This window comes from Dendrobates tinctorius, unplaced genomic scaffold (genome assembly GCF_039654945.1).
Source record: "Dendrobates tinctorius isolate UK_male_01 unplaced genomic scaffold, ASM3965494v1 ptg000136l, whole genome shotgun sequence".
Classification (NCBI taxonomy): Eukaryota; Metazoa; Chordata; class Amphibia; order Anura; family Dendrobatidae; genus Dendrobates; species Dendrobates tinctorius.
The window spans coordinates 507,727-530,383 of NW_027361804.1; the positions used below are offsets into that span (position 1 = coordinate 507,727).

Below are 22,657 nucleotides of genomic sequence, written 5' to 3' on the forward strand. Positions count from 1 at the left end.
AGAAAGAGGCCGGATCCATTGAGACGAGTGTGTACAGAATCAGACTAAGCTCTTGTGCATATTGGACGAGGCTGTCTGGCTGGGAATTACTGCAGTCACCCAGCTTTCCACAGACCCTTAGTGGCTGGATCTACCACGTCATACAGGATCACCAGATCTACACTGCTGTCCATGTCAGTCCGCACTGCACTCCTGGAATTCTGTTCATGAACCAGAAGGTTTAGGATGAACAGAGAGAGAGAACTGTAGCACTGATTGTATATAGATGGATAAGTGTCTGAGATCTACAGGGGTCCTGGAGAGTGGGAACCAGGAATAATCACTATGTCAGGAGACTACAATCTATTACTCCCCGTTATCAGCCATTACTGGGGAGGAGACTGTAGGACAGGAGACTACAATCTATTACTCCCCGTTATCAGCCATTACTGGGGAGGAGACTGTAGGACAGGAGACTACAATCTATTACTCCCTGTTATCAGCCATTACTGGGGAGGAGACTGTAGGACAGGAGACTACAATCTATTACTCCCCGTTATCAGCCATTACTGGAGGAGGAGACTGTAGGACAGGAGACTACAATCTATTACTCCCTGTTATCAGCCATTACTGGGGGAGGAGACTGTAGGACAGGAGACTACAATCTATTACTCCCCGTTATCAGCCATTACTGGGGAGGAGACTGTAGGACAGGAGACTACAATCTATTACTCCCTGTTATCAGCCATTACTGGGGAGGAGACTGTAGGACAGGAGACTACAATCTATTACTCCCTGTTATCAGCCATTACTGGGGAGGAGACTGTAGGACAGGAGACTACAATCTATTACTCCCCGTTATCAGCCATTACTGGGGGAGGAGACTGTAGGACAGGAGACTACAATCTATTACTCCCCGTTATCAGCCATTACTGGGGGAGGAGACTGTAGGACAGGAGACTACAATCTATTACTCCCTGTTATCAGCCATTACTGGGGAGGAGACTGTAGGACAGGAGACTACAATCTATTACTCCCTGTTATCAGCCATTACTGGGGAGGAGACTGTAGGACAGGAGACTACAATCTATTACTCCCCGTTATCAGCTATTACTGGGGGAGGAGACTGTAGGACAGGAGACTACAATCTATTACTCCCCGTTATCAGCCATTACTGGAGGAGGAGACTGTAGGACAGGAGACCACAATCTATTACTCCCCGTTATCAGCCATTACTGGGGGAGGAGACTGTAGGACAGGAGACCACAATCTATTACTCCCCGTTATCAGCCATTACTGGGGGAGGAGACTGTAGGACAGGAGACCACAATCTATTACTCCCCGTTATCTGCCATTACTGGGGGAGGAGACTGTAGGACAGGAGACCACAATCTATTACTCCCCGTTATCAGCCATTACTGGGGGAGGAGACTGTAGGACAGGAGACTACAATCTATTACTCCTCGTTATCAGCCATTACTGGGGAGGAGACTGTAGGACAGGAGACTACAATCTATTACTCCCCGTTATCAGCCATTACAGGGGAGGAGACTGTAGGACAGGAGACTACAATCTATTACTCCCCGTTATCAGCCATTACTGGGGGAGGAGACTGTAGGACAGGAGACTACAATCTATTACTCCTCGTTATCAGCCATTACTGGGGAGGAGACTGTAGGACAGGAGACTACAATCTATTACTCCCCGTTATCAGCTATTACTGGGGGAGGAGACTGTAGGACAGGAGACTACAATCTATTACTCCCCGTTATCAGCCATTACTGGAGGAGGAGACTGTAGGACAGGAGACCACAATCTATTACTCCCCGTTATCAGCCATTACTGGGGGAGGAGACTGTAGGACAGGAGACCACAATCTATTACTCCCCGTTATCAGCCATTACTGGGGGAGGAGACTGTAGGACAGGAGACCACAATCTATTACTCCCCGTTATCTGCCATTACTGGGGGAGGAGACTGTAGGACAGGAGACCACAATCTATTACTCCCCGTTATCAGCCATTACTGGGGGAGGAGACTGTAGGACAGGAGACCACAATCTATTACTCCCCGTAATCAGCCATTACTGGGGGAGGAGACTGTAGGACAGGAGACCACAATCTATTACTCCCCGTTATCTGCCATTACTGGGGGAGGAGACTGTAGGACAGGAGACCACAATCTATTACTCCCCGTTATCAGCCATTACTGGGGGAGGAGACTGTAGGACAGGAGACTACAATCTATTACTCCTCGTTATCAGCCATTACTGGGGAGGAGACTGTAGGACAGGAGACTACAATCTATTACTCCCCGTTATCAGCCATTACAGGGGAGGAGACTGTAGGACAGGAGACTACAATCTATTACTCCCCGTTATCAGCCATTACAGGGGAGGAGACTGTAGGACGGGAGACTACAATCTAATACTCCTCGTTATCAGCCATTACTGGGGAGGAGACTGTAGGACAGGAGACTACAATCTATTACTCCCTGTTATCAGCCATTACTGGGGGAGGAGACTGTAGGACAGGAGACTACAATCTATTACTCCCTACTCTACCTGGGCAGCGTCTGTGTCTTGCCAGAGCCTCTCTGGACTCGGGTCTACAGTCTGTTCTTTCAGATGTTATGGGGGAATAGACTGAACCTAGTCAAGCGGGAGGTCACTTACCGCACGAGGAGACTAGGGGGGTTGAATATGGTGAACCCCGTGGTGTTCCTAGTGAACACCTTTTTGAAGGTCAACGTGGCAAACCTCTGGAAAGAGAGGGCTCCTCCGTGGGTATTCTCCTGCAAGGGATGGTTTCAGCCTTTCTTCCAGGAATGGGAGACAGGGGGAAGATTGAAGGATCTTCGCACACCGCATGGGCATCTCCCGGCTTATGTTACCCCGGTTCTGAAGATGATGCGCCGGTGGGGTCTGGGAATGTGGGAGGTGAGGTCCCTCCCGAGGAAACTCCTCGACATGCGGGTCTTGCTTTCGCATTTTCAGAGTCCATTGGTCCTCAAGGACTGCCCAAGTCGGGATCTAGAGGTTGGGTTGAGTTTGTTAAATTCTAATAGGATCCCCAAGAAGTACTGGGACTTGACTTGGCGCTGCTTCCAAGGTAAGTTGTATGTGAGGGACAATCTGAAGTACAGGAGCTCCGAGGACAGGAATTGCCCCCGTGAGGCTTGTGCTAACATGCTGGAAAGCATGGAGCACTTCCTGCTTCATTGTCCCTTTAATACAGAGGTGTACAACAGGGTGGGAGCTTCCATTGGTTGGCCGCGGCTGGCTACTCTGTCCTATGCCGAGTGGGCCTATGGAGCGTTCGGAGACCTCGGGAGAAGGGACAGAGTCACTTTATTTATAGTCAGCGCAGTGGTCAGGTACTTCACGTGGAACGCACGAGTTTTAGTTTCGACGCAGAGTAAAATCCTCCGTGTAGACGAAGTTTATAGCAGCATCCTAGGTGCCCTGGTGAAGGTCCGTTCTCTGGAGTATGAAAGACTGGGTGCCCGGAGGGCGGCCCATCTCTGGAGGGGTTTCTCCTTCGGGGTGCCTTAGTCCGTTAGTACTCCTATATCCTGGTGGTGGGCTGATGCCTTTTCACTCTAGAGTTTTGTTTTGAATTTCAGTCTCCTGAATAGAAGGTTTGCAAGCATCGAACTTGAGCCTTAAGTGGTGAGTACGTAGGTTATGTTCTGTAACGTTGGTTTATGTATATATTGTATATAGCGTAAAGTATGTATTGTATATAATAGAGGGTCTTAGTTAGGTTGGGTGGGGGGATTGGGGGGATGGGGGTTTTCAACAGCGGTGATAAGAGACTGATCTGGCCTGGTCCAGGCCCCGCCTGGGGAAAAACTTTGGGGCCTGATCCTAGCTCGGAGAAATCCTGAACTTTGTGGCCAGAGCTGGATCAGGGGTGGTGGGATAGATAGAGTAGATGTGTGTTTTATATATAGTGTTAAAAAAAAAAAAAAAAAAAAAAGGAAAAAAAATGAAAAATAAAAGGAAAAATATATAAATTTTGTTAATTTTCTATACTATGTTTGTAATTAGGTTTGTCGTAAGTGTGAATGTGGCGGTGTAAGGGGGAGGCAGTGAGGTAAGGCAGTGGGACCAGAGGGTATTAGGTGTGTCTTGTACAATATTCGGACTGGTGTCATATGTTTATATTGTATATAGTGTATATAGTATTGTATATAGGACGGTGTTAATGTAGTTCAGGGTTGTATATAATAGTGTGAATGGAGCTGGGTCGGGGGTTTTACATGATTTTATTTATTTATTATTTTAAGGGGGAGCTGGTGTAATTATTGTAATTTTGTTCCTTTTTTGTTTTTTTTTTAGTTTTTAATTTCTTGTTTCTTTAATTTAATTTTCTTTTCCCGTTTTGTAGGTCGAGAATTTCCCTTGTTTCCATTTCTTGTTTATTTCTTTGTGTTTGTGTCTGATTTTGTCATATTGTTTCTGATTGGAGTTTTTGTTCTATGTTTGTTCTGTTGTGTTTTATTTGTAACGTCGTGAAGGATTTTATAATAATAAAAAAGACCTACAATCTATTACTCCCCGTTATCAGCCATTACTGGGGGAGGAGACTGTAGGACAGGAGACCACAATCTATTACTCCCCGTTATCAGCCATTACTGGGGGAGGAGACTGTAGGACAGGAGACTACAATCTATTACTCCCTGTTATCAGCCATTACTGGGGGAGGAGACTGTAGGACAGGAGACTACAATCTATTACTCCCCGTTATCAGCTATTACTGGGGGAGGAGACTGTAGGACAGGAGACCACAATCTATTACTCCCCGTTATCAGCTATTACTGGGGGAGGAGACTGTAGGACAGGAGACTACAATCTATTACTCCCCGTTATCAGCTATTACTGGGGGAGGAGACTGTAGGACAGGAGACCACAATCTATTACTCCCCGTTATCTGCCATTACTGGGGGAGGAGACTGTAGGACAGGAGACCACAATCTATTACTCCCCGTTATCAGCCATTACTGGGGGAGGAGACTGTAGGACAGGAAACTACAATCTATTACTCCCCGTTATCAGCCATTACAGGGGAGGAGACTGTAGGACGGGAGACTACAATCTATTAATCCCCGTTATCAGCTATTACTGGGGGAGGAGACTGTAGGACGGGAGACTACAATCTATTACTCCCCGTTATCTGCCATTACTGGGGGAGGAGACTGTAGGACAGGAGACCACAATCTATTACTCCCCGTTATCAGCCATTACTGGGGGAGGAGACTGTAGAACAGGAAACTACAATCTATTACTCCCCGTTATCAGCCATTACAGGGGAGGAGACTGTAGGACGGGAGACTACAATCTATTACTCCCCGTTATCAGCCATTACTGGGGGAGGAGACTGTAGGACAGGAGACTACAATCTATTACTCCCCGTTATCAGCTATTACTGGGGGAGGAGACTGTAGGACAGGAGACCACAATCTATTACTCCCCGTTATCAGCTATTACTGGGGGAGGAGACTGTAGGACAGGAGACCACAATCTATTACTCCCCGTTATCAGCCATTACTGGGGAGGAGACTGTAGGACAGGAGACTACAATCTATTACTCCCCGTTATCAGCTATTACTGGGGGAGGAGACTGTAGGACAGGAGACCACAATCTATTACTCCCCGTTATCTGCCATTACTGGGGGAGGAGACTGTAGGACAGGAGACCACAATCTATTACTCCCCGTTATCAGCCATTACTGGGGGAGGAGACTGTAGGACAGGAAACTACAATCTATTACTCCCCGTTATCAGCCATTACAGGGGAGGAGACTGTAGGACGGGAGACTACAATCTAATACTCCTCGTTATCAGCCATTACTGGGGAGGAGACTGTAGGACAGGAGACTACAATCTATTACTCCCTGTTATCAGCCATTACTGGGGAGGAGACTGTAGGACAGGAGACTATAATCTATTACTCCCCGTTATCAGCCATTACTGGGGGAGGAGACTGTAGGACAGGAGACTACAATCTATTACTCCCCGTTATCAGTCATTACTGGGGGAGGAGACTGTAGGACAGGAGACTACAATCTATTACTCCCTGTTATCAGCCATTACTGGGGGGAGGAGACTGTAGGACGGGAGACTACAATCTATTACTCCCCGTTATCAGCCATTACTGGGGAGGAGACTGTAGGACAGGAGACTACAATCTATTACTCCCTGTTATCGGCCATTACTGGGGGAGGAGACTGTAGGACAGGAGACTACAATCTATTACTCCCCGTTATCAGCCATTACTGGGGAGGAGACTGTAGGACAGGAGACTACAATCTATTACTCCCTGTTATCAGCCATTACTGGGGGAGGAGACTGTAGGACCCAGTAATGTCCTCCAACCCACAGCTCCTCAGGGTCCCTCACTATAAGGGCCACATCAGGGAGTGGTTCCTGGAGTGACGCTGACTGGAGGTGCCTTCGGGGAGCGTGACGTCTGCAGCCACAGGTGACAGCTGGCCTACATAGCTCGGCCTCCATTATGCTGTGCCTGGATACTTCGCCGGTGATCGAGCGCGACGCTCTGCGGCATAAAACAGACGGACAGATTAAATGCGGCTCTTGACCAGGAGCTGCCATCATTTGTCCCTGTCGGGGGAGGGATGCGCAGTCCGAACGTCGGCCTGACTGAAGGCGATGAATATGGCGCTGCGTCCACAGTGACCCACGGCCTGATTCAATCACCACGTTTGCCCCGTGTCAGGACGCGTCAGTCATCCAGAACATTGATGAAGATGATGCGACAGTCGCCATCTGGAGAGACATGTCCGGCAGAGACAGCGTCACAGCATTCACTGTAGATGCTGCGGACACGGACTGGAGGACACGAGCCATTCCGGGGTCACGGCCAGAAGGTACAATGATGGGGCAGAACATCGGACCCTCACTATTTGGGAAAGGCTCCGGTATCAGACTTTCAAAAGCATCTGGGACAAACCCAGACCTGGAGCATCCCATCAGAAAAGATCTCATCCTGAGCCTCCTGATTCATGAGCAGAATGCCAGAACACAGCAGATACAAGAGATACTGTAATAAGGCAGGTTTATAGGCTACAAAGCGTCAGTGGAAAGTGGGCAACACGCCCTACAGGGTCCAGGGAAAGTGGGTGACAAAGCCTACAGGGTCTAAGGAAAGTGGGTAACAAACCCTACAGGTTCCAGGGAAAGTGGGCAACAAAGCCTACAGGTTCCAGGGAAAGTGGGTGACAAACCCAACAGGGTCTAAGGAAAGTGGGTAACAAACCCTACAGGGTCTAAGGAAAGTGGGCAACAAACCCTACAGGGTCTAAGGAAAGTGGGTAACAAAACCCTACAGGTTCCAGGGAAAGTGGGTAACAAACCCTACAGGGTCCAGGGAAAGTGGACGACAAAGCCTACAGGGTCTAAGGAAAGTGGGTAACAAACCCTACAGGGTCTAGGGAAAGTGGGCAACAAACCCTACAGGGTCCAGGGAAAGTGGGCAACAAACCCTACAGGGTCCAGGGAAAGTGGACGACAAAGCCTACAGGGTCTAAGGAAAGTGGGTAACAAACCCTACAGGTTCCAGGGAAAGTGGGTAACAAACCCTACAGGGTCCAGGGAAAGTGGACGACAAAGCCTACAGGGTCTAAGGAAAGTGGGTAACAAACCCTACAGGGTCTAAGGAAAGTGGGCAACAAACCCTACAGGGTCCAGGGAAAGTGGGTAACAAACCCTACAGGGTCTAAGGAAAGTGGGTAACAAACCCTACAGGGTCTAAGGAAAGTGGGCAACAAACCCTACAGGGTCCAGGGAAAGTGGACGACAAAGCCTACAGGGTCTAAGGAAAGTGGGTAACAAACCCTACAGGTTCCAGGGAAAGTGGGTAACAAACCCTACAGGGTCCAGGGAAAGTGGGCAACAAAGCCTACAGGGTCCAGGGAAAGTGGGTAACAAACCCTACAGGGTCTAAGGAAAGTGGGCAACAAACCCTACAGGGTCCAGGGAAAGTGGGTAACAAACCCTACAGGGTCTAAGGAAAGTGGGTAACAAACCCTACAGGGTCTAAGGAAAGTGGGTAACAAACCCTACAGGGTCCAGGGAAAGTGGACGACAAAGCCTACAGGGTCTAAGGAAAGTGGGTAACAAACCCTACAGGTTCCAGGGAAAGTGGGTAACAAACCCTACAGGGTCCAGGGAAAGTGGGCAACAAAGCCTACAGGGTCCAGGGAAAGTGGGTAACAAACCCTACAGGGTCCAGGGAAAGTGGGTAACAAACCCTACAGGGTCCAGGGAAAGTGGGTAACAAACCCTACAGGGTCCAGGGAAAGTGGGTAACAAACCCTACAGGGTCTATGAAAGCGGGGCACAAATCATATAGAGAGAAAGGAAAGCGGGCGATAATTCCTACAGGGCCCATGGAGAATGGGTGACGGAGATGCTGCACCACATGCTGCAGAGCGGTGCCCCCCACATCTCACAAGCGGTGTCAGCTGGGTTTTCTGGAGTGTAATGGCTGCCGCAGGTGGAGCAGACCGCGGTGCAGCCGGTGGGTAATGATCAGTGCGGCCCCGACCCGCAGCCTATTCATTACGATGGTGAGGGTGAAAGGCATGCATTTACGGATGGGGACAAGTGGTCACAGGTGGGTCGGTGGCTCGGAGGACATGCCGCGCCGTGTCTGTCAGCCGCCACCGCCGCCATTAGGACACAATCTTGTTCTTTTATTACAAGCGAACTCTGCCGGATGGAGCAGCGGGGGCCGAGCTCCGGGGTCGCCGCTCGTCTGTCATTTCCAGGTATTATCTTCGCCTTCTCTCTCTGGCGCTCAGTCTCCTACTGGCACACAGCAGATTGAAAACAGCAGGGCTCGCTCCGCGCTCGCTGCCTCTTCGGAGCCTTCTCCCTTTTTTGTTCTTTTTCTTGCAATTTGCAGAGTGACTGCTGCGCTGAGCTCTGCTACATCACCGGGAGCACAGCGCTCCCTGCTAACCCCCTCCAGGACACTCACCGCGCCATGGTCACGAGATCACAACCTTCCTCTACTCACATCCTACAGTTACGGCATTAAAGGGGTGGACTTTTTTTTATTGTTTTTTTTTTATTTTAACTTTTTTCTTCACTGAAATGAATTGATTTGGGACTGAAAATAATTTCTACAATCGGGTTTCATTACATAATTTGCATCGTTTTCCTTTCACAGCCTGTGTATTCTCAGCACATTCAACTTTGATGAGAGATCAGTAACAGATAAAACACTCAGAAGGAGCTCACTGACAGCTTCTAAGTTTACTCGTTCTGCAGCCGCCAGCAGTAGACGGTGAAGCACAGCGGGTACAGAAGGCAAAATGGCGCGACATTAACAATGAAACCCACAGATGATCTGAGCTCAAAATATTTGCATGTAAACAAAAAGAATAAATTGTCCCGTTATGTGGCCAGACCCCGACGTGGAGGCCTTCCAGCAGACTCTGCTTGCTGTCAGTGAATGGAACCATTACGTTTACTCCAGCTGAAATATTTACCCTGTTCACACAGGTGAGATTTGTTACATTGTACCGCTGCAGACAATCCTTCATGGTCTTACCCCATCTCCAATACATTGTACCGCTGCAGACAATCCTTCATGGTCTTACCCCATCTCCAATACATTGTACCGCTGCAGACAATCCTTCATGGTCTTACCCCATCTCCAATACATTGTACCGCTGCAGACAATCCTTCATGGTCTTACCCCATCTCCAATACATTGTACCGCTGCAGACAATCCTTCATGGTCTTACCCCATCTCCAATACACTGTACCGCTGCAGACAATCCTTCATGGTTTTACCCCATCTCCAATACATTGTACCGCTGCAGACAATCCTTCATGGTCTTACCCCATCTCCAATACATTGTAACAAGCCAGAATCAGAGGAAGATTCCTGCTCACCGCTGTATACAGCTCACACAACCCCACAGAAGCCCCGGCAGCGGCGGCCATGTTAGTTCCCCCCACAGCATACCTTGGATTTGGGCGGCGGGCTGCTCTTCTCGGTATTCATACTGGTGGGCGACATGGCAGCGAGGTTCCCCTGTGGCATTCCTGCCATCTTGTTCCCTGGAGAGACCTGCATGGCAGCGAGCTGCGCGGCGTAAAGTTGCTGTAGAGAGAGAAATAGAGAGATGAGGGTCCGTCACTCCCACCGCTGCTCACTGACACACGGCAGAAGCTGTCACCTGGATGTGTCCTGACTCTCACGGGAGGAGAGACGCGCGTCATGGGGGTGACAGCAGCCACATGTCTCCGAGAAGGCTGCAAACAACGGCTGCGGAATATTTATGGGAAAAGTGTGGACTACAAGCTCCAGCATAGCCTGCACGGTGATAAGATACAACACTGCATATATCAGTCCTCACCCTGTATATATGGACAGTCCCACTTCTCCGGTATCGGTCCTCACCCCGTATATACGGACAGTCCCACTTCTCCGGTATCGGTCCTCACCCCGTATATACGGACAGTCCCACTTCTCCGGGAGCAGTCCTCACCCTGTATATATGCACAGTCCCACTTCTCCGGTATCAGTCCTCACCCCGTATATATGCACAGTCCCACTTCTCCGGTATCAGTCCTCACCCTGTATATACGCACAGTCCCACTTCTCCGGTATCAGTCCTTACCCCGTATATACGCACAGTCCCACTTCTCCGGTATCAGTCCTCAACCCGTATATACGGACAGTCCCACTTCTCCGGTATCAGTCCTCAACCCGTATATACGGACAGTCCCACTTCTCCGGTATCAGTCCTCAACCCGTATATACGGACAGTCCCACTTCTCCGGGAGCAGTCCTCACCCTGTATATATGCACAGTCCCACTTCTCCGGTATCAGTCCTCACCCCGTATATATGCACAGTCCCACTTCTCCGGGAGCAGTCCTTACCCCGTATATACGGACAGTCCCACTTCTCCGGTATCAGTCCTCACCCTGTATATATGGACAGTCCCACTTCTCCGGTATCAGTCCTCACCCTGTATATACGACAGTCCCACTTCTCCGGTATCAGTCCTCACCCCGTATATACGGACAGTCCCACTACTCCGGTATCAGTCCTTACCCTATATACGGACAGTCCCACTACTCCGGTATCAGTCCTCACCCTGTATATACGGACAGTCCCACTTCTCCGGTATCAGTCCTCACCCCGTATATACGGACAGTCCCACTACTCCGGTATCAGTCCTCACCCTGTATATACGGACAGTCCCACTTCTCCGGTATCAGTCCTCACCCCGTATATATGCACAGTCCCACTTCTCCGGTATCAGTCCTCACCCCGTATATACGGACAGTCCCACTTCTCCGGGAGCAGTCCTTACCCCGTATATACGGACAGTCCCACTTCTCCGGTATCAGTCCTCACCCCGTATATATGCACAGTCCCACTTCTCCGGTATCAGTCCTCACCCCGTATATACGGACAGTCCCACTTCTCCGGGAGCAGTCCTTACCCCGTATATACGGACAGTCCCACTTCTCCGGGAGCAGTCCTCACCCTGTATATATGCACAGTCCCACTTCTCCGGTATCAGTCCTCACCCCGTATATACGGACAGTCCCACTTCTCCGGTATCAGTCCTCACCCTGTATATACGGACAGTCCCACTTCTCCGGTATCAGTCCTCACCCCGTATATATGCACAGTCCCACTTCTCCGGTATCAGTCCTCACCCCGTATATACGGACAGTCCCACTTCTCCGGTATCAGTCCTCACCCCGTATATACGGACAGTCCCACTACTCCGGTATCAGTCCTCACCCCGTATATACGGACAGTCCCACTTCTCCGGTATCAGTCCTCACCCCGTATATATGCACAGTCCCACTTCTCCGGTATCAGTCCTCACCCCGTATATACGGACAGTCCCACTTCTCCGGGAGCAGTCCTCACCCTGTATATATGCACAGTCCCACTTCTCCGGTATCAGTCCTCACCCTGTATATACGGACAGTCCCACTTCTCCGGTATCAGTCCTCACCCCGTATATATGCACAGTCCCACTTCTCCGGTATCAGTCCTCACCCCGTATATACGGACAGTCCCACTTCTCCGGTATCAGTCCTCACCCCGTATATACGGACAGTCCCACTTCTCCGGTATCAGTCCTCACCCCGTATATATGCACAGTCCCACTTCTCCGGTATCAGTCCTCACCCTGTATATACGGACAGTCCCACTACTCCGGTATCAGTCCTCACCCCGTATATATGCACAGTCCCACTTCTCCGGTATCAGTCCTCACCCCGTATATACGGACAGTCCCACTTCTCCGGTATCAGTCCTCACCCCGTATATACGGACAGTCCCACTTCTCCGGTATCAGTCCTCACCCCGTATATATGCACAGTCCCACTTCTCCGGTATCAGTCCTCACCCCGTATATACGGACAGTCCCACTTCTCCGGTATCAGTCCTCACCCCGTATATACGGACAGTCCCACTACTCCGGTATCAGTCCTCACCCCGTATATACGGACAGTCCCACTTCTCCGGTATCAGTCCTCACCCCGTATATACGCACAGTCCCACTTCTCCGGTATCAGTCCTCACCCCGTATATACGGACAGTCCCACTTCTCCGGGAGCAGTCCTTACCCCGTATATACGGACAGTCCCACTTCTCCGGTATCAGTCCTCACCCCGTATATATGCACAGTCCCACTTCTCCGGTATCAGTCCTCACCCCGTATATACGGACAGTCCCACTTCTCCGGGAGCAGTCCTTACCCCGTATATACGGACAGTCCCACTTCTCCGGTATCAGTCCTCACCCTGTATATATGCACAGTCCCACTTCTCCGGTATCAGTCCTCACCCTGTATATACGGACAGTCCCACTTCTCCGGTATCAGTCCTCACCCTGTATATACGGACAGTCCCACTTCTCCGGTATCAGTCCTCACCCCGTATATACGGACAGTCCCACTACTCCGGTATCAGTCCTCACCCTGTATATACGGACAGTCCCACTTCTCCGGTATCAGTCCTCACCCCGTATATATGCACAGTCCCACTTCTCCGGTATCAGTCCTCACCCCGTATATACGGACAGTCCCACTTCTCCGGGAGCAGTCCTTACCCCGTATATACGGACAGTCCCACTTCTCCGGTATCAGTCCTCACCCCGTATATATGCACAGTCCCACTTCTCCGGTATCAGTCCTCACCCCGTATATACGGACAGTCCCACTTCTCCGGGAGCAGTCCTTACCCCGTATATACGGACAGTCCCACTTCTCCGGTATCAGTCCTCACCCCGTATATATGCACAGTCCCACTTCTCCGGTATCAGTCCTCACCCCGTATATATGGACAGTCCCACTTCTCCGGGAGCAGTCCTTACCCCGTATATACGGACAGTCCCACTTCTCCGGTATCAGTCCTCACCCTGTATATATGGACAGTCCCACTTCTCCGGTATCAGTCCTCACCCTGTATATACGACAGTCCCACTTCTCCGGTATCAGTCCTCACCCCGTATATACGGACAGTCCCACTACTCCGGTATCAGTCCTTACCCTATATACGGACAGTCCCACTTCTCCGGTATCAGTCCTCACCCTGTATATACGGACAGTCCCACTTCTCCGGTATCAGTCCTCACCCCGTATATACGGACAGTCCCACTACTCCGGTATCAGTCCTCACCCTGTATATACGGACAGTCCCACTTCTCCGGTATCAGTCCTCACCCCGTATATATGCACAGTCCCACTTCTCCGGTATCAGTCCTCACCCCGTATATACGGACAGTCCCACTTCTCCGGGAGCAGTCCTTACCCCGTATATACGGACAGTCCCACTTCTCCGGTATCAGTCCTCACCCTGTATATACGACAGTCCCACTTCTCCGGTATCAGTCCTCACCCCGTATATACGGACAGTCCCACTTCTCCGGGAGCAGTCCTTACCCCGTATATACGGACAGTCCCACTTCTCCTGTATCAGTCCTCACCCCGTATATATGCACAGTCCCACTTCTCCGGTATCAGTCCTCACCCCGTATATACGGACAGTCCCACTACTCCGGTATCAGTCCTTACCCTATATATGGACAGTCCCACTTCTCCGGGAGCAGTCCTTACCCCGTATATACGGACAGTCCCACTTCTCCGGTATCAGTCCTCACCCTGTATATATGGACAGTCCCACTTCTCCGGTATCAGTCCTCACCCTGTATATATGCACAGTCCCACTTCTCCGGTATCTGTCCTCACCCTGTATATACGCACAGTCCCACTTCTCCGGTATCAGTCCCCACACACGGCTCTTGTTATTTTGGGATTCAGTAAGAGATACAATGTGACACTGCAGAGTACAGACAGGAGCGTATGACTGTGAGGGACGGCGCCTCGTCTCACTATGTGCCGGACTGAACTCATAACTGTCCATTTATCATTGTATAATGGCAGGAGGCGCTGAGCGCTGGGACACAACTGCCTTGTGGCCAGGCCCCTCCGACACGAGACTCCGGCGACGCAGCGGCCTGAAGAGGAAGAACAAAATGAAAGGAAATCTCCCCTGAAAGCTCAGACTGACTGTGAGGATCTCTAATCCGAAGTGACAGGCGATGGCCGCGTCTCCTCACCGGGCAAATCACACTTGGTTCCTGGGTTGGTTGAGGGCCATGGAGGGGAGAGAAGACGCCACACGAGCGCGGGCGACGCTGCTGCTCAAGACGTCACGCAGGGTAACGTGGCGACTGAATATCAGAGTGACTGAGCGAGCGCTGGCCGCCCCCCATTGTGTCCTATAGGGGGGCATACACACCGACAAGTCTGCAGCCGAGGAGCGTGGTGATCGCAAAATCTACAAACAAGAATAAAACCCCCCAAAAAATGCACAAAAAATGCCGGGAAACCTTTACAAGCATACAAAAGAAAAGCGTGCAAAAACTGTATAGAAAACCTACAAACCTCGAGAAACTGCACAAAACACCTGAAATAAAACATACAAAAAATAACAGCACAAAAACTGCAAAAATGTAAACCACATTAAGAGCTGTAGAAAAAATCCACAAAAAAGCAAAATATAAATCTGCCTATAAAATCTACAAACTGCACTAAAATAATGTAGCGTAGAGTGCGCCAGACGACGCAGAGCCGCCATCCGTGTCACAGGTGCCTGCTGCGACTCGGCGTCACCCCGACGCGTTCTGCGCTTTCCGTCCATGGCTTCTCTTTCAGCGATGCTCTACGTACGTCGCGCCCACGATTGTTGGATTTTGGTGCTCAGCATTTTCCCTGCGCTGTCATAAATAATGGCGGTTACGGTCGGCCTCACACCTACACAACGCTCCGACCAGCGCATGAGCTCATGTTTACCCACCGACGCCGGCACATTTCTTGTCAGCCGTGGGCCGGCTCCTTAATACTAACTAAACACAGCTGCGGATTATTTTAGGAGAGTTTTATGTAAAGATCTGTGACAAGTTTGTGACGGCTCACAAGTAATGCGGGGGAGGGGCGATACCTGAGAGCGCGAGAAATGCACGAAAGGCTGAAGATCGGATCACGGAGCAGAACGTGGAGGCGCAAAACCTCAGGGAAACGGCGGCAGATCGCTGCCTCGGATCCCCTCTCTGGGATGACTGGGGTTCTCAGGGTCCGGATGTTCCCTGTACAGCGGATCACTCGTCCCCATCATCACCCCCATCCTCCGCACTGCAATTCAACTCACTGTGCTGCAGAATCTGCCCCTCCATACGAGGTACGACCCCAATAACGGACCCCCATCATGGCAGTGTGGAGCCAGCGATCGCTGCGAGAGAGGAGAGAGAAGGAGCTCACGTCTGAGGTCATCACTACATGTATAGAACGAGAAAGATGCAGTCCTATGTAACACCAGAGATAATGGAGTAATGTCATCTGCAGTCCTATGTAACACCACAGATAACAGCGATAACTCTGAGTACAGATGATGTAGTAGATGTCACCTGCAGTCCTATGCAAGACCACAGTATTGATAATATAGATGCACTCTGCAGTCCTATGTAAAACCACAAATAACAAGCTGGGCTCTGCTACATGTGAACGCTTGCTGGCAGTGTCAGTCAGTGAGTAGGTTTCCGGAGTGTAATAAATGGTATAATTGTTAGGATGTCCTCTCTAATCAGCAATCTCTGGCGCTTCTGCCTCATTAATGCTCAGGATTTTGGCTCGTTTCTTTCCACATTCGTCCAGATCCATTACTGTGAGTTCCAGCTTCAGTGCCGGAACGCAGCTTAATGGCGGCGTCTCCCCTGGTGCGGAGGCTCCGACTACGAGTCAGCAGGATCTAAACCTGAGCGTCAAATGGGGCAACCATGGAAGGAGACGGCGCACTGACTGCTCCTGGGTGCAGCCCAGGAGGAGCGGAGAGAGATGGATACAATGTTACACTGCTGTAGAAACAGTTACCGGAAGTATCACACACACTAGAGGCCTCGGTAGTGTCCTACACGCTGCACCGACGGCGAAAGAGGAAAACCACCGCGCGCCTACAGGGTGTCCCCGGTATACAGCGGGCCTCCAGGGGTTTTCATGGTACACGGTGGTTTTGTCCCGCCTGGATTACTGCAACGCTCTATTAATTGGCCTCCCCGTTATTCGACTATCCCCTCTCCAGACCATACTTAATGCAGCAGCCAGGGTCATCTACCTGGCTAATCGGTACTCGGACGTGTCCGCTCTTCGCCAGTCCTTACATTGGCTGCCCATTCATTATAGGATCCAATTCAAAGTACTTGTTCTCACCCACAAACCTCTCCACAGTGCAGCACCCCCCCTACATATCCTCCCTTATTTCTGTCTATCGGCCTAACCGACCGCTGCGCTCTGCAAAAGACTTTAGACTAACCTCTGCACTAATACGCACCTCCCACTCCCGACTCCAAGACTTCTCCCGTGCTGCTCTTATCCTCTGGAATGCTCTACCCCAAGAAATTTCGACCAGCCACAACTTACATAGTTTCATGCGCTCCCTCAAAATGTATCTGTTCAGAGCGGCCTATCACGGTCACTAATCACAGTCATTCTCTGTGTAAGTGTGCGTGTGTAGCCCATTCACTATCTCCATCCATCCTTCACTCCCTCAAGATGGCCGGACCATCATTGTAAATACACCCCTGTCCTCTGTATCTTGTAGATTGTAAGCTCTCACCAGCAGGGGCGGCTGATTGTGCTTTAATTATTGTATTATTGCTAAAGTTGTTACTTTTGATTGTTGTGTTTGAAACTGTTAAACTGTAAAGCGCTGCAGAATATGTTGGCACTATATAAAGATTATTATTATTGTGGGGTGTTCCCAGTATACGGCGGGTCCTATGGGGTGTTCCCAGTATACGGCGGGTCATGTGGGGGTTTTCCTGGTATAGAGATTATTTCTGGTAATGTTGATGATTATGACTTACAGCCAATGAAAACCCAAAAGTCATTATCTCAGGAAATTAGAATACTGTATAACACCAGCCTGAAAAATGATTGTAAAATCTGAGATGTCGTCCTCCTGAAATGTATGATCAGTAAATGCCCTCAGTACTTGGTCGGGCTCCTTCTGCATCAATTACTGCATCAATGCGGCGTGGCATGGAGGTGATCAGCCTGTGGCACTGCTGAGGGGTTATGGAAGCCCAGGTCGCTTTGATGGCAGCCTTCAGCTCGTCTGCATTGTGGGGTCTGGTGTCTCATCTTCCTCTTGATAATATTCCACAGATTCTCTATGGGGTTAAGGTCAGGCGAGTTTGCTGCCAATCAAGCCCAGTGATACTGTTGTGTGTACACCAGGTGTTGGTACTTTTGGCAGTGTGGACAGGGGCCAAGTCCTGCTGGAGAATGACATTTCCATCTCCATAAAGCTTGTCGGCAGAGGGAAGCACGAAGAGCTCTAACATGTCCTGGTAGACGGCTGCGCTGACTTTGGTCTTGATAAAACACAGTGGACCTACACCAGCAGATGACATGGCTCCCCAAACCATCACTGATTGTGGAGGCTCCACACTGAGTGCATTTACTGATCATACGTCTCAGGAGGACGACATCTCAGATTTTACAATCATTTTTCCAGCTGGTGTTATAAAGTATTCTGGACATCTGTCAGGTCAGCAGTCTTCCCCATGATTGTGGAGTGTGTCAGTGACTGCCTTCTGGACATCTGTCAGGTCAGCAGTCTTCCCCATGATTGTGGAGCTACTGAGACAGACTAAGGAACCTTTATAAACACTTAGGAGCCTTTACAGGTGTTTATTGTTAATTATTCTAATTTCCTGAGATAATGACTTTTGGGTTCTCATTGGCTGTAAGCCATAATCACCAACATTACCAGAAATAAACCTGTGACATAGATCACTCTGTGTGTAATGACTCTATAGAATAGAGGAGAGTCACTGTCTGTATTGGAGAACTGAAATAAATTCACTTTTTGATGATCTTCTCTCTTTTTGGGAGATGCACCTGTGTGTGACGGCTTTTGCAGGGTCCTCACCGTATGCTCCAGTTTTTTCAGGGTGTTCCCGGTATACAGTGATTACTAGGCATGAATTGCCTGGGTCATGACTGCCCGAGTATCGCTTAGGACACCTGCAGAGATCCTGACAGGTCACAGAGGGAAGAGACACAAATTTCAGGCAGGTGGTTTTAGTGTTCTGGCTGATGAGAGTATCGGTGCCTTGTGATCCCTAATATTCTGGCTGCAGAGATCCTACCATGACTGATGGAAGTGGAGAACCTTTGTCTGCCTCTGGCAGAGGCTCGGACCGACCTGTCCCGTCACCCCGGGGTGTGAACACTCAGTTTATTAGCGCCTCCCCAGCATCATTTCACGTCTGTGACAGTCACACCCCGAGCTCCGCCGGCGGCGCGACCTCTGGATGTGACACGATGCTGAGGTCATTGGCAGTGAATGAACCTTAGCAGCCGCGGGCGAAGCTGGCAGAGAATTCATCATCCCAAACAGGCGGTAAACACATCGACTGCCAATCCGCACTATTCACAGGAAGCCATGTGCTACCACTCCCCCCATTGTATGCTCCGCCGGGAGTGACAGTCTGCAATCCTGAGCCTCCTGCTTCATGAATGCAATGCTGGCCGTCGGCAGTGAGGACTGACACTGCTGGATCAGAGAACCTGGGCTGCGGAGGCACACCAGGAAAATTCCCTGGGCTGCGGAGGCACACCAGGAAAATTCCCTGGGCTGCGGAGGCACACCGGGACAATTCCCTGGGCTGCGGAGGCACACCGGGAAAATTCCCTGGGCTGCGGAGGCACACCGGGAAAATTCCCTGGGCTGCGGAGGCACACCGGGAAAATTCCCTGGGCTGCGGAGGCACACCGGGAAAATTCCCTGGGCTACGGGGGCACACCGGGAAAATTCCCTGGGCTGCGGAGGCACACCGGGACAATTCCCTGGGCTGCGGAGGCACACCGGGACAATTCCCTGGGCTACGGGGGCACACCGGGACAATTCCCTGGGCTACGGGGGCACACCGGGACAATTCCCTGGGCTACGGGGGCACACCGGGACAATTCCCTGGGCTGCGGAGGCACACCGGGAGAATTCCCTGGGCTGCGGAGGCACACCGGGAGAATTCCCTGGGCTGCGGAGGCACACCGGGAGAATTCCCTGGGCTGCGGGGGCACACCGGGAGAATTCCCTGGGCTGCGGGGGCACACCGGGACAATTCCCTGGGCTGCAGAGCTGACCATCTTCACTCGCTCCGGTGACTGCACAGATAGATAGAAATAGCAGATTTCTTTGTATTTTTCGCTCCTCTTTCAATAGATTTCCTGACTTTCCTTCATTTGTACCTCAGATAATTAAAGCAATTATCCCTCCCCCGTGATAACGAGGGTAATTACGCCTCATTCTCCTGGATTTACAGGACGCCGCTTCCATTATATTCACCCCGCGCTTATATTATCGCATTAGGTGACATTAAACAGGCAAGATCATGATAAATATTGTACCGACCGCGAGAAGCCGTGGTGACAATGTGGCGGCTGCCGCCTCGAGATCCGGAGCACGGAGAAATCCCCATCGACCCCAGACTAAGGGAATCTAGGGAGAAGAAGTATTCACGCCCTGGGCCGGCCGAGCACAAGACACTAATGCACCATGAGGTCTCACAGAATATCTCTCCGGTCGCCCTGCAAAATACTCAGATTCTGGGAAAGCTGGGTGACAACCAACATGGCCACAAACACAGCTCCCGCAGGGGTTATCGCCCAGCTTGTCAGCCATCCGAGTGTCAGCTCTGCTACCTAGTAATGAGATGCAAGACCCTATAAACAGAAACTGCCGGAAATATAACCCAGGCCTCCGTGGACTACAACTCCCAGTGAAATCCTCCTGCTTGTGCCTGGATACAATGACTCCTGCACGGAGGGGGCGCAGAGACATTCGCCATCTCGCTGTTTCCTTTGTCCAAATGTCACGGCGCTGCGGGCCCCTTCTGCGCGGCGATGGTGTCGTCAGCGGCTGAGCACAGTCTGCCCCCGGGCAAAGCCTTTCCACGGGCTTTAATGCCAACTCACATGGGCCGGACGAGCGACCTAAATACCGCGCTGCGGTCAGAGGGATCGGCTGCCGCCTCTGTGAGCACAAATCCCTCAGTAACTACGACTCCCAACATCTCCGCGTTACAGATGGAGGCAGATTAGTCTCTGGGGCGATGGCCGGATCCGGAACTCATCTGCAGCTGGAGCGGACTTCAGTGTATTGCGATGGCGGACCCCAGACCGCCGGTGCCCTATAGATTGTTATCGCTGTATCCACATCACCATGGAGGACGCTTTGTGGCTCTCTCTATGGACCCTGCGCCATTTTCCTCTTGCACATGGGGCCCCATTGTCCTGCGCAGAGCGGCAGCCACTGTCTCCAGGGGACATGACGGGCGCGGCGAGCAGCAAGGTGCGTCTCATATGGAAACTCATTGTCATATTGTTTACAAGGGAAATGAAATGCACCGGGGTGACAATGACGCCGGCAGCTGCCGTCCCCTCTGCGCCTGCACCGCGCCGCACGCCCGTATTAGTGCCAATTAATCAGCGCCATTGTTGTGTCCTGATTAACAATCTATGGTCCGGGAAACGAGAACAATCGCAGGGAGGATTCGCTGCCCCGGGGGACCCAGATCGCCGACACCCCCGCCCCCCCCCCCCCGACGCACGTCCTGGAGAACGAAGGAAAGATGCGGCGGCAGCTGCGAGACCCAAGATGGCGTCACCCCTGCTCGGAGACGGTCCCTGCTGCTCACATACGGACGCCAAAAATCCTGCATTATTTGGGAGAAACAGGTTCTGACAGACACATAACTGCAGTGCAGACCCCGGAGCGGGGCTAGGGCCACAGGGGCCACATTGGGGGCAGGTGTTCTGGGGATTTGGCTCCATGTCACACACACGCTGCTAGCGATCAGGTTGCCCGGATCCTCCGCCGTCATACAATACAATACCAGATAGTACTGTCCTCTGCTGCGGAGCCATGCGTCATGGCGGAATTAACCCCTGCGGCCAGGGGTAGAAAGTCTGCGGATGATGTATTTCATCATTAGAGGGTCATTCTCCACAGTCAGCACCTTTACAGTAAAGACCACCTCCCCAGATGATCATCACCACCTTATAATGTCACAGCCCCCTCCTCCCCAGGAGCTGGAGCATTATTGCCGCTCTTACCTGTAGCTGTAGCGGTCCCAGGCCCGGGGTGGCGGCGGCAGCAGCAGCGGCTGCCATGGTGGTTGGAATTAGCTGTAAAGGGTATGGGTCACCTGAAAAAGAGAAAGAGGGGGGTTTATATCTGCTCCGTAGGGTTCGGGCGGAGAGCAACGCGAAGACAACGCAGCAGCAAAAGAGGAAACTGTCAGCCGTCTACTAATTGCGGCAAATGCAGAAATGGGAGAAGACGCAGCGCCGGGATCAAAGGGGTCTCCAGAACATGCGATGGGGGGGCTCAGGTCACAAGTAAGCCAAGCAGCAGCGCTCAATGTCAGGCAGCAGCAGCAGCAAAAGCAAACAGGATTATAGGGAATGAGAAAACCCTGTGAGCCTGTCGGGCTGGACGGTGCGCGGAGGGGCGGGCTGGACGGTGCGCGGTGCGTGCCCAGAGGGGCGGGAGTGACGGTGCGTGCCCAGAGGGGCGGGAGTGACGGTGCGTGCCCAGAGGGGCGGGAGTGACGGTGCGTGCCCAGAGGGGCGGGAGTGACGGTGCGTGCCCAGAGGGGCGGGAGTGACGGTGCGTGCCCAGAGGGGCGGGAGTGACGGTGCGTGCCCAGAGGGGCGGGAGTGACGGTGCGTGCCCAGAGGGGCGGTGCATGCATGGAGGGGCGGGCTGGACGGTGTGGAGGGGTACAAGTGTGTAGAAGGTGGAGCAGATCTGTTTACAGAGGGGTAACAATGTCTGCCACAGTTCTGCCACCAGCGACCTGATTACGGGAGATCGGCTTAAAGTGACATGACAACATATTTAAAGTCTTTAGGTGCAATTAATAAGGATCAGCGGAGCGCTGTGTGTTTGGCCGCTGATCTGATTATCTCTTTATCTCCGCACTCTGTTAATGATACAGAATAGATTATGGCGGATAAAGAGGAAATTTGTTTCACCGAGCAAAAGTCATGAAGTCTTCCAGGAGAGCGATGGACTACGGCGCCGTGGCTAATGTCACTGT

The 22,657-nt window shown here is 51.4% G+C and overlaps 1 protein-coding gene across 5 annotated transcripts in view; it reads right to left on the minus strand.

Moving 5' to 3' along the window:
* Positions 1–22,657, minus strand: part of SOX5 (SRY-box transcription factor 5) — a 269,372-nt gene that overhangs the window by 31,024 nt on the left and 215,691 nt on the right. For all 5 annotated transcript variants that reach the window (XM_073543998.1, XM_073543997.1, XM_073543996.1 and 2 more), the window contains 2 exons: positions 21,669–21,760; positions 9,981–10,118 (listed from right to left, as the gene is read on the minus strand). In XM_073543998.1, coding sequence (XP_073400099.1) covers positions 9,981–10,118; positions 21,669–21,760 — 230 coding nt within the window. The remainder of the gene's footprint in view (positions 1–9,980; positions 10,119–21,668; positions 21,761–22,657) is intronic.